At 47.0% G+C, this 15,851-nt stretch overlaps 1 protein-coding gene across 1 annotated transcript in view; it reads left to right on the top strand.

Annotated features, from left to right (window-relative positions):
- Positions 1-15,603, top strand: part of LOC135510337 (acetylcholinesterase-like) — a 35,577-nt gene extending 19,974 nt beyond the window's left edge. Inside the window, exons 9-10 of the mRNA XM_064931183.1 lie at positions 1,929-2,107; positions 14,227-15,603. Of these exons, the coding sequence (XP_064787255.1) occupies positions 1,929-2,107; positions 14,227-14,348 (301 nt within the window). The 3' untranslated portion in view covers positions 14,349-15,603. The remainder of the gene's footprint in view (positions 1-1,928; positions 2,108-14,226) is intronic.
- The last annotated feature ends 248 nt before the right edge of the window (positions 15,604-15,851 follow it).

Genomic DNA, 15,851 nt, shown 5'->3' with positions numbered 1-15,851 from the left:
ATAGAGAGAGAGGGTGGAGAGAGAGAGAGAGAGAGAGAGGGTGGGATAGATAGAGAGGGTGGGGTAGATAGAGAGAGAGAGAGAGAGGGTGGGATAGATAGAGAGAGAGAGAGAGGGTGGGATAGATAGAGAGAGAGAGAGAGGGGGTGGGATAGATAGAGAGAGGGAGAGAGGGTGGGATAGAGAGAGAGAGGGAGAGAGGGTGGGATAGAGAGAGAGAGAGAGAGAGAGGGGGTGGGATGGAGAGAGAGAGAGGGTGGGATGGAGAGAGAGAGAGGGTGAGATAGAGAGAGAGGGGGTGGGATAGAGAGGGTGGGATAGAGAGAGAGAGGGAGGGTGGGGAGAGAGGGAGGGTGGGATAGAGAGAGAGAGGGTGGGATAGAGAGAGAGAGGGTGGGATAGAGAGAGTGGGAGGGTGGGAGAGAGAAAGAGGGAGGGTGGGAGAGGGAGAGCGAGAGAGAGGGTGGTATAGAGGGAGGGAGGGAGGGAGGGAGGGATAGAGGGAGGGAGGGATAGAGGGAGGGAGGGTGAGAGGGTGGGATAGAGAGAGAGAGGGTGGGATAGAGAGAGAGAGGGACGGTGGGATAGAGAGGGAGCGAGAGGGTGGGGAGAGAGAGAGGTTGGGTGGAAAGAGAGAGAGAGAGAGAGAGAGAGGGTGGGTGGGAGAGAGAGAGAGGGTGGGTGGGGAGAGAGAGAGGGTGGGTGGGAGAGAGAGAGGGTGGGTGGGAGAGAGAGAGAGAGAGGGTGGGTGGGAGAGAGGGTGGGTGGGTGGGAGAGAGAGAGGGTGGAAGAGAGAGAGGGAGAGAGGGTGGGAGAGAGAGGGGGAGGGAGAGAGGGTGGGAGAGAGAGGGTGGGAGAGAGAGAGGGGGTGGGTGGGAGAGAGAGAGAGGGTGGGTGGGAGAGAGAGAGAGAGGGTGGGTGGGAGAGAGAGAGGGTGGGTGGGAGAGAGAGAGAGAGGGTGGGTGGGTGAGAGAGAGGGTGGGTGGGAGAGAGAGAGAGAGGGTGGGTGGGGAGAGGGTGGGTGGGGAGAGAGAGAGAGGGTGGGTGGGAGAGAGAGAGAGGGTGGGTGGGGAGGGTGGGTGGGTGGGAGAGAGTGGGTGGGTGGGAGAGAGAGGTGGGTGGGTGGGAGAGAGAGAGGGTGGGTGGGAGAGAGAGAGGGTGGGTGGGAGAGAGAGAGGGTGGAAGAGAGAGAGGGAGAGAGGGTGGAGAGAGAGAGGGGGGGAGGGAGAGAGGGTGGGAGAGAGAGGGTGGGAGAGAGAGAGAGGGGTGAGAGAGGGTGAGAGAGAGAGAGGGGGTGAGAGAGAGAGGGTGGGTGGGAGAGGGTGAGAGAGGGTGAGATAGAGAGGGAGGGAGAGGGTGGGATAGAGAGAGAGAGGGGGGGAGAGAGAGAGAGAGAGAGGGTGGGAGAGAGAAAGGGTGGGTGGGAGAGATAGAGAGGGAGGGTGGGATATAGAGGGAGGGAGAGGGTGGGATATAGAGGGTGGGAGAGGGTGGGATAGAGAGAGAGGGTGAGAGAGAGGGAGAGGGTGGAAGAGAGAGAGAGGGTGTGAGAGATAGAGGGAGGGAGAGGGTGGGATATAGAGGGAGGGAGAGGGTGGGATAGAGAGAGAGTGTGGGATAGAGAGGGAGAGGGTGGGATAGAGAGAGAGAGTGTGGGATAGAGAGAGAGAGGGTGGGATAGAGAGGGTTAGAGAGGGGTGAGTGGGTGGGATAGAGAGATATAGAGGGTGGGTGGGATAGAGAGAGAGCAGGTGAATACAGAGAAGGGGAGGGGGGAGAGCGAGAGAGAGGGGGGAGAGAGCGAGAGAGAGGGGCGGAGAGGGGGGAGAGAGCGAGAGAGAGGGGGAGAGAGCGAGAGAGAGGGGGAGAGAGAGAGGGGCACATCTCTCCTCCACTCTCTGATTCCTTCCTTCCACCTCTCTCTCCAGTAACCCCAACATCAATTTTGACGGCAGTGTGGATAGCAGGCAGATGTGGCCGCAGTTCACCAACAGTGAGCAAAAACACGTGGGGCTGAACACAGAATCTCTGAAGATCCACAAGGGCCTGCGGAACCAGCTGTGTGCATTCTGGAACCGCTTTCTGCCACGCCTCCTCAATATCACCGGTAAGGGGGTTACACACGCATATTCATTATTGAATTAATTATTGGGCTGCAAGTACATATTCAACTGATTTATACAGAGGGTTCATGAATATTCTGAGGGAGCTCTGTGCAGCTAACTGTCTTTTGCAGAGAAAAATACTCAACTGACTGATAGAACTATAAAAAGAACTGAGACAGAGAGAGGGGGGGCGGGAGGAAAAGAGAGTGAGAGAGAAGGGGCGAGTGAGGGGGGAGGGGGTGAGATGGTGTAGATTGTTTGGTTTTGCAGTGGAACTTTGTTCGTGGTCAGTATTGCGAACTCCCTGCTAAACTGACCCAGAGTCAGATTGGATGAAGAAGTATAGGACAATGATGTCATAGATTTTAGGTTAGCTCTGGCATGTAAATGCCATGCACACATTCTTGGGAACCAGATGTTACATCCAGTGGTTAATTTATAAATCGGGAGGTGGGGCACAAAAAGTGAGTGCGCGAGGGGGGTGACCTGAGGAGTTCTGAGGTACCAGAATGCCTGAGAAAGATAAATCACCTTTATAATAAAGCATTGCATGCATATCATTGCATTTGCGTAGTGGCATAGAGCATTAGAGTAGAGGCATTTTACAGAAGTTGAACAAAAAGTTGTGAAAAATGTGGTCTTTTTTTAAACGTATTAGGCCCGGGCTGAAAATCTACTTTTTCACATGACGTTTTTTGAGGGGGCAGGAGAATTAACGAAGAGGCAACTCAAATTAACTTTACTCGCTTTTATTATAATTTTTACATTGAAAAAAAGTGAGTGATTTTTTTTTTATGCCACGGGAGGTACAGGATCTGGCCAAATAGGTTCAGGAACATAACAGTTCAAAACGTAGAACAGGACTCGGCTCAAATTAAACACTGACCGCATTCCAAATCGCACCCTAATCTCTATAAAGTGCACTACTTTTGCCCATAGGGCAGCCTGTTCACTATAAACTCAATAGGGTGCCAGTTGAGACAGATTAGCAGGAGGAAGAGAATAGAGATGGGTCGGCTCTAAGAGCCGGCTCTTGTAGGTGAACGTTGGGAGCCGGCTCGCATATCAGAAGAGCCGAATCTATTTATAAAAATATTTTTTAAATAAAGATATGAATATTCAAAATATTTAAATGAATAGAATTAACTAATTAAAATAACGAAAAAGGGAAACTAAATAAAATAGGCCTAAATACTCAAGCGCGCACATTCGTTCTGACTGTCTGCTCAGACTAACAGCCTCACCTGTTGTTCCTGTCAATCAGACACGCAGTGTCAACCAATGAACCAAAGATGCGTGAGGGAGGGCCGAGCCAACTCACTCACAGTCACACACTTAGCAGCCGAGGAGAGGGAGGAAGGACAGCTGTGGAAACAACAGCTGGAAAATGAGTCGGAAGCACAGTAGCTTTTGGATGCATTTTAATAATGTAGACAATGTTAGAACACAGTATAGAATTTGCAAAACAAAATCTTATATAAAGCCGGTTCTATGTACAACCTACACCGCCATATGCGAACTGTGCACCCAACTGTGAATCAAATCAAATTTATTTATATAGCCCTTCGTACATCAGCTGATATCTCAAAGTGCTGTACAGAAACCCAGCCTAAAACCCCAAACAGCAAGCAATGCAGGTGTAGAAGCACGGTGGTTAGGAAAAACTCCCTAGAAAGGCCAAAACCTAGGAAGAAACCTAGAGAGGAACCAGGCTATGTGGGGTGGCCAGTCCTCTTCTGGCTGTGCCGGGTAGAGATTATAACAGAACATGGCCAAGATGTTCAAATGTTCATAAATTACCAGCATGGTCGAATAATAATAAGGCAGAACAGTTGAAACTGGAGCAGCAGCCCGGCCAGGTGGACTGGGGACAGCAAGGAGTCATCATGTCAGGTAGTCCTGGGGCATGGTCCTAGGGCTCAGGTCCTCTGAGAGAGAGAAGGAGAGAATTAGAGAACGCACACTTAGATTCACACAGGACACCGAATTGGACAAGAGAAGTACTCCAGATAGAACAAACTGACCCCAGCCCCCGACACATAAACTACTGCAGCATAAATACTGGAGGCTGAGACAGGAGGGGTCAGGAGACACTGTGGCCCCATCCGAGGACACCCCCGGACAGGGCCAAACAGGAAGGATATAACCCCACCCACTTTGCCAAAGCACAGCCCCCACACCACCAGAGGGATATCTTCAACCGCCAACTTACCATCCTGAGACAAAGCTGAGTATAGCCCACAAAGATCTCCGCCATGGCACAACCCAAGGGGGGGGCGCCAACCCAGACAGGATGACCACATCAGTGAATCAACCCACTCAGGTGACGCACCCCTTCCAGGGACGGCATGAGAGAGCCCCAGTAAGCCAGTGACTCAGCCCCTGTAATAGGGTTAGAGGCAGAGAATCCCAGTGGAAAGAGGGGAACCGGCCAGGCAGAGACAGCAAGGGTGGTTCGTTGCTCCAGAGCCTTTCCGTTCACCTTCCCACTCCTGGGCCAGACAACACTCAATCATATGACCCACTGAAGAGATGAGTCTTCAGTAAAGACTTAATGGTTGAGACCGAGTTTGCGTCTCTGACATGGGTAGGCAGACCGTTCCATAAAAATGGAGCTCTATAGGAGAAAGCCCTGCCTCCAGCTGTTTGCTTAGAAATTCTAGGGACAATTAGGAGGCCTGCGTCTTGTGACCGTAGCGTACGTGTAGGTATGTACGGCAGGACCAAATCAGAGAGATAGGTAGGGGCAAGCCCATGTAATGCTTTGTAGGTTAGCAGTAAAACCTTGAAATTAGCCCTTGCTTTGATAGGAAGCCAGTTTAGGCCTCCCTACACTGGAGTAATATGATGATCAAATTTTTTGGTTCTAGTCAGGATTCTAGCAGCCGTATTTAGCACTAACTGAAGTTTATTTAGTGCTTTATCCGGGTAGCCGGAAAGTAGAGCATTGCAGTAGTCTAACCTAGAAGTGACAAAAACATGGACTAATTTTTCTGCATCATTTTTGGACAGAAAGTTTCTGATTTTTGCAATGTTACGTAGATGGAAAAAAGCTGTCCTTGAAATGGTCTTGATATGTTCTTCAAAAGAGAGATCAGGGTCCGGAGTAACGCCAAGGTCCTTCACAGTTTTATTTGAGACGACTGTACAACCATTAAGATTAATTGTCAGATTCAACAGAAGATCTCTTTGTTTCTTGGGACCTAGAACAAGCATCTCTGTTTTGTCTGAGTTTAAAAGTAGAAAGTTTGCAGCCATCCACTTCCTTATGTCTGAAACACATGCTTCTAGCAAGGGAATTTTGGGGCTTCACCATGTTTCATTGAAATGTACAGCTGTGTGTCATCCGCATAGCAGTGAACGTTAACATTATGTTTTCGAATAACATCCCCAAGAGGTAAAATATATAGTGAAAACAATAGTGGTCCTAAAACGGAACCTTGAGGAACACCGAAATTTACAGTTGATTTGTCAGAGGACAAACCATTCACAGAGACAAACTGATATCTTTCCGACAGATAAGATCTAAACCAGGCCAGAACTTCTCCGTGTAGACCAATTTGGGTTTCCAATCTCTCCAAAAGAATGTGGTGATCGATGGGTATCAAAAGCAGCACTAAGGTCTAGGAGCACGAGGACAGATGCAGAGCCTCGGTCCGATGCCATTAAAATGTAATTTACCACCTTCACAAGTGCCGTCTCAGTGCTATGATGGGGTCTAAAACCAGACTGAAGCATTTCGTATACATTGTTTGTATTCAGGAAGGCAGTAAGTTGCTGCGCAACAGCCTTTTCTAAGATTTTTGAGAGGAATGGAAGATTCGATATAGGCCGATTAGTTTTTTAGATTTTCTGGGTCAAGGTTTGGCTTTTTCAAGAGAGGCTTTATTACTGCCACTTTTAGTGAGTTTGGTACACATCCGGTGGATAGAGAGCCGTTTATTATGTTCAACATAGGAGGGCCAAGCACAGGAAGCATCTCTTTCAGTAGTTTAGTTGGAATAGGGTCCAGTATGCAGCTTGAAGGTTTAGAGGCCATGATTATTTTCATCATTGTGTCAAGAGATATAGTACTAAAACACTTGAGCGTCTCTCTTGATCCAAGGTCCAGGCAGAGTTGTGCAGACTCAGGACAACTGAGCTTTGAAGGAATACGCAGATTTAAAGAGGACTCTGTAATTTGCTTTCTAATAATCATATTTTTTTCCTCAAAGAAGTTCATGAATTTATCACTGCTAAAGTGAAAGTCATCCTCTCTTGGGGAATGCTGCTTTTTAGTTAGCTTTGCGACAGTATCAAAAAGGAATTTCGGATTGTTCTTATTTTCCTCAATTAAGTTAGAAAAATAGGATGATCGAGCAGCAGTAAGGGCTCTTCGGTACTGCACGGTACTGTCTTTCCAAGCTAGATGGAAGACTTCCAGTTTGGTGTGGCGCCATTTCCGTTCCAATTTTCTGGAAGCTTACTTCAGAGCTCGGGTATTTTCTGTGTACCAGGGAGCTAGTTTCTTATGAGAAATGTTTTTAGTTTTTAGGGGTGCAACTGCATCTAGGGTATTGCGCAAGGTTAAATTGAGTTCCTCAGTTAGGTGGTTAACTGATTTTTGTCCTCTGGCGTCATTGGGTAGACAGAGGGAATCTGGAAGGACATCAAGGAATCTTTGTGTTGTCAGTGAATTTATAGCACAACTTTTGATGTTCTTTTGGTTGGGGTCTGAGCAGATTATTTGTTGCAATTGCAAACGTAATAAAATGGTGGTCCGATAGTCCAGGATTATGAGGAAAAACATTAAGATCCACAACATTTATTCCATGGGACAAAACTAGGTCCAGCGTATGACTGTGACAGTGAGTGGGTCCAGAGACATGTTGGACAAAACCCACTGAGTCGATGATGGCTCCGAAAGCCTTTTGGAGTGGGTCTGTGGACTTTTCCATGTGAATATTAAAGTCACCAAAGATTAGAATATTATCTGCTATGACTACAAGGTCCGATAGGAATTCAGGGAACTCAGTGAGGAACGCTGTATATGGCCCAGGAGGCCTGTAAACAGTAGCTATAAAAAGTGATTGAGTAGGCTGCATAGATTTCATGAACAGAAGCTCAAAAGACGAAAACGTCTTTTTTTTTTGTAAATTGAAATTTGCTATCGTAAATGTTAGCAACACCTCCGCCTTTGCGGGATGCACGGGGGATATGGTCACTAGTGTAGCCAGGAGGTGAGGCCTCATTTAACACAGTAAATTCATCAGGCTTAAGCCATGTTTCAGTCAGGCCAATCACATCAAGATTATGATCAGTAATTTGTTCATTGACTATAATTGCCTTTGAAGTAAGGGATCTAACATTAAGTAGCCCTATTTTGAGATGTGAGGTATCATGATCTCTTTCAATAATGACAGGAATGGAGGTGGTCTTTATCCTAGTGAGATTGCTAAGGCGAACACCGCCATGTTTAGTTTTGCCCAACCTAGGTCGAGGCACAGACACGGTCTCAATGGTGATAGCTGAGCTGACTACACTGACTGTGCTAGTGGCAGACTCCACTATGCTGGCAGGCTGGCTAACAGCCTGCTGCCTGGCCTGCACCCTATTTCATTGTGGAGCTAGAGGAGTTAGAGCCCTGTCTATGTTGGTAGATAAGATGAGAGCACCCCTCCAGCTTGGATGGAGTCCATCACTCCTCAGCAGGTCAGGCTTGGTCCTGTTTGTGGGTGAGTCCCAGAAAGAGGGCCAATTATCTACAAATTCTAACTTTTGGGAGGGGCAGAAAACAGTTTTCAACCAGCGATTGAGTTGTGAGACTGCTGTAGAGCTCATCAGTCCCCCTAACTGGGAGGGGGCCAGAGACAATTACTCGATGCCGACACATCTTTCTAGCTGATTTACACGCAGAAGCTATGTTGCGCTTGGTGATCTCTGACTGTTAATGTTACTACTTAGCTTCGGCTGTTGGAGGTCCTGACGAATCGTGTCCAGATAAATCGTCCGGAGTGAAAAAGTTGGGGGGGGGGAATATAGATAGATATATCTATCTATCTATCTATCTCAGTAATTAAAAAGTAAAAACCGTAAAGTTGTCAGGTAGCAAAATAGGTTGGCAACAAAACGCACAGCACAGCAACTCGAAAACAAGTCTGCCAGCTGTAGCAGAGCTTCGAGAAACTAGCGGGCCTGCTAGTGATAGTGGTGGAGCCAGCACCTCCACACGTGGAGATGTATCCACTCAGTCAAGTAGACCTGCTAGTGATAGTGGTGGAGCCAGCACCTCCACACGTGGAGATGTATCCACACAGTCAAGTAGACCTGCTAGTGATAGTGGTGGAGCCAGCACCTCCACACGTGGAGATGTATCCACTCAAGTCAAGTAGACCTGCTAGTGATAGTGGTGGAGCCAGCACCTCCACACGTGGAGATGTATCCACACAGTCAAGTAGACCTGCTAGTGATAGTGGTGGAGCCAGCACCTCCACACGTGGAGATGTATCCACACAGTCAAGTAGACCTGCTAGTGATAGTGTTGGAGCCAGTACCTCCACACGTGGAGATGTATCCACACAGTCAAGTAGACCTGCTAGTGATAGTGGTGGAGCCAGCACCTCCACACGTGGAGATGTATCCACTCAGCCAAGTAGACCTGCTAGTGATAGTGGTGGAGCCAGCACCTCCACACGAGGAGATGTATCCACTCAGCCAAGTAGACCTACTCCACGACCCACAGCAACAGTCTTCTATGGACCAGTTTATGCCAAAGTCTATGTCTGTAGCAAAACAAGGCTAAATTGATATTGCATTGGCTAAAATGATTGCCACCAATTTCCAGTAATTTTCAATCGTGGAGGACAGAGGTTTTAGAAATTATAGCAATAGTCTAAATCCAATGTACACAATTCCAAGCAGGAAAACCCTTTTAAAATCACTTATTCCACAACTGTACGAGAGCACACAGGCTTCAGTGTGGGAAAGACTCCAAAAAGCTACTGCAGTTTGCCATTTTAAATGTTGAAGCGGTTTCTTGAGTTAAAGGATGCCATCATCTCTACCCTGGCTATTGTCAATGCACCTGTTGATGCTCTGACCCGAGAGGAATGGGAGGTGATGGAGGAGGTGTGTAGAGTCCTGGAACCCTTAGAGCAGGTCACTGTGGAGAACAGTGGAGAAAGGTAGAGTAAGCAGTTATTACTACATCACTATTTAATCCAGTATGATATGTGTATATGAGCAGTAGATGAGAATGTAGTGTCAGTAGACAAAACACAAACCTGAACTAATAAGTTACTGTTCTCTCTTTTCAGCGATGTGACAGCCTCACAAATGATACTCCTGTGTAAGGGTCTGCAGCGAATCACAGCCAGCCGCCAGAGAGAAGCAAATGTAACCACAGGTCATGTGACAGCGTTGATGGACACCCTATGTTCATCAATGGACAGAAAGTTCCACAGAATGGAATATAATCACGTGCAATCACAAACCGCTACACTTGACCCCGGTGTAAGAAGTTAGCCTTCAGTGATGCCAGAGCAATTGATGAGGCTCTTCAAAGAATAACCTCAGCATCAGGGAGGGACATCCCCAGCAGTCAGCTGGCTCAGGCACCAGGGCAACAGACAGAAGAGGGATCAGATGGAGAAGAAGCACCAGCAGTAGTGCCACAAACGTCTTCTGTTTGGATGCTGTTTGACGAGAGAACAACTGGGGATGCAGCACGAAGGAATCCCTCGCAGATGCCATAATGGAGGTCCGATCCTATTTGGAGGAGCCCCTCCTCCAACGATCTGCAGATCCTCTGAGCTGGTGGAGGAACAAGGCCTCTGTCTACCCACAGCTTACTAAAGTCATGACAGGGAGACTCTGCATAGTGGCTACATCCGTTCCCTCTGAGAGGGTCTTCTCGAAAACGGGACAAATAATTACTGAGAGAAGAAACTGCATCAGCCCCTCGAAAGTGAGGCAGCTAGCATTTCTGAATGCAAATCTCTCATAAAAGTAAAATATGGTCAACATTGCTGTGTGCTGCTGGTTATAACATGGCAGCAAAGAAGAGAGAGAAAAGAGGGACCAGTTTAATGTTTTCAGTGGGATGCTGCAGTTTTGCACATTGTTACTTATTTTTCTTTGATATGGTGCAATATACTGTTCAGATTGTATTTGTTTTTGAATTGTTTTAACACCAATCCTAGTCAAACTATCATCTTTCATTTTTAACTCTTTAACTCTATACCGTGGGGAGAAGAAGTATTTGATACACTGCTGATTTTGCAGGTTTTCCTACTTACAAAGCATGTAGAGGTCTGTCATTTTTTATCATAGGTACACTTCAACTGTGAGAGATGGAATCTAAAAAAAAAAAATCCATAAATCACATTGTATGATTTTTAAGTAATTCATTTGCATTTTATTTTATGACATTAGTATTTGATACATCAGAAAAGCAGAACTTAATATTTGGTACAGAAACCTTTGTTTGCTTTTACAGAGATCATACGTTCCCTGTAGTTCAAATAACATTGTATGATTTTTAAGTAATTAATTTGCATTTTATTGTATGACATCAGTATTTGATCACCTACCAACCAGTAAGAATTACGGCTCTCACAGACCTGTTAGTTTTTCTTTAAGAAGCCCTCCTGTTCTCCACTCATTACCTGTATTAACTACACCTGTTTGAACTTGTTACCTGTATAAAAGACCCCTGTCCACACACTCAATCAAACAGACTCCAACCTCTCCACAATGGCCAAGACCAGAGAGGGTGTAAGGACATCAGGGATAAAATTGTAGACCTACACAAGGCTGGGATGGGCTACAGGACAATAGGCAAGCAGCTTGGTGAGAAGGCAACAACTATTGGCGCAATTATTAGAAAATGGATGAAGTTCAAGATGGCGGTCAATCACCCTCGGTCTGGGGCTCCATGCAAGATCTCACCTCGTAGTGCATCAATGATCATGAGGAAGGTGAGGGATCAGCCCAGAACTACACTGCAGGACCTGGTCCATGATCTGAAGAGAGCTGGGACCACAGTCTCAAAGAAAACCATTAGTAACACACTACGCCGTCATGGATTAAAATCCTGCAGCGCACGCAAGGTCCCCCTGCTCAAGCAAGCGCATGTCCAGGCCCATCTGAAGTTTGCCATTGACCATCTGGATGATCCAGAGGAGGAATGAGAGAAGATCATGTGGTCTGATGAGACAAAAATAGAGCTTTTTGGTCTAAACTCCACTCGCCGTGTTTGGAGGAAGAAGAAGGATGAGTACAACCCAAAGAACACCATCCCAACCGTGAAGCATGGAGGTGAAAACATCATTCTTTGGGGATGCTTTTCTGCAAAGGGGACAGGACAACTGCACCGTATTGAGGGGAGGATGGATGGGGCCATGTACCACAAGATCTTGGCCAACAACCTCCTTCCCTCAGTAAGAGCATTGAAGATGGGTCGTGGCTTGGTCTTCCAGCATGACAACGACCCGAAACACACAGCCAGGGCAACTATGGAGTGGCTCCGTAAGAAGCATCTCAAGGTCCTGGAGTGGCCTAACCAGTGTCCAGACCTGAACCCAATAGAAAATCTTTGGAGGGAGCTGAAAGTCCGTATTGCCCAGCGACAGCCCCGAAACCTGAATGATCTGGAGAAGGTCTGTATGGCGGAGTGGGCCAAAATCCCTGCTGCAGTGTGTGCAAACCTGGTCAAGAACTACAGGAAACGTATGATCTCTGTAATAGCAAACAAAGGTTTCTGTACCAAATATTAAGTTCTGCTTTTCTGATGTATCAAATACTTATGTCATGCAATAAAATGCAATTAATTACGTAAAAATCATACAATGTGATTTTCTGGATTTTTGTTTTAGATACCGTCTCTCACAGTTGAAGTGTACCTGTGATAAAAAATGACAGTCCTCTACATGCTTTAAGTAGAAAAACCTGAAAAATCAGCAGTGTATCAAATACTTGTTCTCCCCACTATATTTAATCTCCCCTTCATTCCCTCCTCCTTCGTCAGTATTCCCCCTCCTTCGTCAGTGTTCCATCCTCCTTCGTCAGTATTCCCTCCGCCTTAGTCAGTATTCCATCCGCCTTCGTCAGAATTCCCTCCGCCTTAGTCAGTATTCCCTCTGTTTTAGTCAGTATTCCCTCCTCCTTCGCCAGTATTCCCTCCTCCTTTGTCAGTATTCCCTCCTCCTTCGTCAGTATTCCCTCCTCCTTCGTCAGTATTCCCTCCTCCTTCGTCAGTATTCCCTCCTCCTTCGCCAGTATTCCCTCCTCCTTTGTCAGTATTCCATCCGCCTTCGTCAGTATTCCCTCCTCCTTCGTCAGTATTCCCTCCTCCTTCGTCAGTATTCCCTCTGTCTTCGTCAGTATTCCCTCCTCCTTCGTCAGTATTCCCTCTGTCTTAGTCAGTATTCCCTCCTCCTTTGTCAGTATTCCATCCGCCTTAGTCAGTATTCCCTCCTCCTTCGCCAGTATTCCCTCCTCCTTTGTCAGTATTCCATCCGCCTTAGTCAGTATTCCCTCCTCCTTCGCCAGTATTCCCTCCTCCTTAGTCAGTATTCCCTCTGTCTTAGTCAGTATTCCCTCCTCCTTAGTCAGTATTCCCTCCGCCTTAGTCAGTATTCCCTCCGCCGTAGTCAGTATTCCCTCCTCCTTAGTCAGTATTCCCTCCGCCTTAGTCAGTATTCCCTCCTCCTTCGTCAGTATTCCCTCCTCCTTCGTCCGTATTCCCTCCTCTTTCGTCAGTATTCCCTCCGCCTTCGTCAGTATTCCCTCCGCCTTTGTCAGTATTCCCTCCACCTTCGTCAGTATTCCCCCTCCTTCGTCAGTATTCCCCCCTCCTTCGTCAGTATTCCCTCCACCTTTGTCAGTATTCCCTCCACCTTCGTCAGTATTCCCCCCTCCTTCGTCAGTATTCCCCCCTCCTTCGTCAGTATTCCCCCTCCTTCGTCAGTATTCCCCCTCCTTCGTCAGTATTCCCCCTCCTTCGTCAGTATTCCCTCCGCCTTCGTCAGTATTCCCCCTCCTTCGTCAGTATTCCCCCCTCCTTCGTCAGTATTCCCCCCTCCTTCGTCAGTATTCCCTCCGCCTTCGTCAGTATTCCCCCCTCCTTCGTCAGTATTCCCCCCTCCTTCGTCAGTATTCCCCCCTCCTTCGTCAGTATTCCCCCCTCCTTCGTCAGTATTCCCCCCTCTTTCGTCAGTATTCCCTCCGCCTTAGTCAGTATTCCCTCCTCCTTAGTCAGTATTCCCTCCGCCTTAGTCAGTATTCCCTCCGCCGTAGTCAGTATTCCCTCCTCCTTCGCCAGTATTCCCTCCTCCTTAGTCAGTATTCCCTCCTCCTTAGTCAGTATTCCCTCTGTCTTAGTCAGTATTCCCTCCGCCTTAGTCAGTATTCCCTCCGCCGTAGTCAGTATTCCCTCCTCCTTAGTCAGTATTCCCTCCGCCTTCGTCAGTATTCCCTCCACCTTCGTCAGTATTCCCCCCTCCTTCGTCAGTATTCCCTCTTGTCAGTATTCCCTCCTCCTTCCTCATTATTCCCTCTTGTCAGTATTCCCTCCTCCTTCCTCAGTATTCCCTCTTGTCAGTATTCCCTCCTCCTTCCTCATTATTCCCTCTTGTCAGTATTCCCTCTTGTCAGTATTCCCTCTTGTCAGTATTCCCTCCTCCTTCCTCATTATTCCCTCTTGTCAGTATTCCCTCTTGTCAGTATTCCCTCTTGTCAGTATTCCCTCCTCCTTCCTCATTATTCCCTCTTGTCAGTATTCCCTCCTCCTTCCTCAGTATTCCCTCTTGTCAGTATTCCCTCCTCCTTCCTCAGTATTCCCTCTTGTCAGTATTCCCTCTTGTCAGTATTCCCTCTTGTCAGTATTCCCTCCTCCTTAGTCAGTATTCCCTCCTCCTTCGTCAGTATGTGTTAATGTTAGAGATCTGTGTGAAACATGTCTGTAATCCTCTGACCCTAACTTATGACCTCTGGTCAGAAAAACAGGGTCTCCCACCCTGGGTTCCTCTCTGACTGATAGTGTGTGATTCCATCTGTGGGTGAGAGTGGTAACTCTGTCTTTCACTTGTAGTAATATCTCTCTCGCTCCCTTTCTCCTCCTTCTCTTTCTCTTCCTCCCCAGATAACATAGACGAGGCGGAGCGTCAGTGGAAGGTGGAGTTCCATCGCTGGTCCTCCTACATGATGCATTGGAAGAGCCAGTTCGACCATTACAGCAAGCAGGAGCGCTGCACTGACCTCTGAGGAGAGGAGAGAGAGAGAGAGAGAGATGCTGACCATGTCCTTCCATATTATCCTACATGTCTTCATGTGATATGTTGAGGCTTGATATGTTGAAGCTATTATATTTAACTCAATGTGTTTTTTCTGGTTTCCATTGCAGAGGTTATAGCAAGTCTATAAGACTATTCATCAGACAGGAGTTATGGAAGGAGATGGTCAATGATGATGAGTTTGTATAGGGGTGTGTGTGTGTGTGTGTGTGTGTGTGTGTGTGTGTGTGTGTGTGTGTGTGTGTGTGTGTGTGTGTGTGTGTGTGTTTTAACTTTATTATTTTCCAATTGATACAAATTTCACGATCTGCTCATTTGAAATTATCTTTAGTGTTGTCTGTCTATGTATCTGTTCACTTGTCTTGATCTCTTGATTCTTCTTTATATAGTGCTGTTCATTGTATCTCTGTGTAGTGTCTTCTGCTGTCTCAAATTGTGCACCACTTGGCTCTGGTCAAAGTAGTGTACTAGGAAGAGTACTACATAGGGAATATAGTGTGATTTGGGATTGAGTGTGTGGGTCCAAATGTAAAACCTAAAACCACTGATCAACTGTTATGTTAGTCTAGGAATCTGGAGCCATGTAAATTCCTGTGTTCTGGGTTAGAAAATAACTGCACTGAAACAGTTTACCATTAACAATGAAAGGGAGGCTATTCCTGGATGTGTGTGTGTGTGTGTGTGTGTGTGTGTGTTACATGTCCATCTTGTTGATCTCTGCTTTGGTATTGGTTTCCAATCCATAGTGTGTTTATGGACTGTGTATGCACTTGTCTGCATATATTCACATATCTCTGTCAATCACCTATATGTAGCTAAACTAACCCCTCATGTATGCCAATACACCTACTGTTTGTTTTAGTGCGTATTATTATATTTTGTGTGCGTGTGTGTGTGTGTACTGCTGATGTTGTCTCTGTACCAACGGTTGATGTGTTTCTCTCCTCCATCCCCTCTCCATCTATCCCTCCTCCTCTCTCTTCTATTCCTATCTCGCTCCCTCCCATCAATTCAATTCTCTCTCTCTCTCTCTTCCATCCATCTCTCCGTGTCCCCAGAGGATGAACGTTCTTGTTAGTCTAATGGAGGCTGAAGTAATTCACTCAGTGTGTGTGTGTGTGTGTGTGTGTGTAATTCACTCTGTGTGTGTGTGTGTGTGTGTGTGTGTATGTGTAATTCACTCTGTGTGTGTGTGTGTGTGTGATTCACTGTGTGTGTGTGTGTAATTCACATACAGCGTGTGTGAAACAGCAGGATGCTGCGTCTGCCTTTCACTGGCTATGAGACTGACAGGCCTGGCTGTGCTGTATGCTGCGGTGGCTGGGTTTGAAGGAGAGAGAGGGTGGAGAGGGGGGTGGAGTAGAGAGTGGAATAGGCGTGAGATGAGAGAGAGATCAGGTAGAGGGGAGAGATGGAGGGGGATTGAAAAAGAGTATAACAGGGTTCTGTGCTCCTCCTGTCTGTAGTTATTGAT

The sequence above is a fragment of the Oncorhynchus masou genome, chromosome 23 (assembly GCF_036934945.1).
Source record: "Oncorhynchus masou masou isolate Uvic2021 chromosome 23, UVic_Omas_1.1, whole genome shotgun sequence".
In the NCBI taxonomy this organism is placed as follows: Eukaryota; Metazoa; Chordata; class Actinopteri; order Salmoniformes; family Salmonidae; genus Oncorhynchus; species Oncorhynchus masou.
The sequence above is the reverse complement of the archived record's forward strand: the minus strand, read 5'-3'. Positions and strand labels throughout refer to the sequence as shown.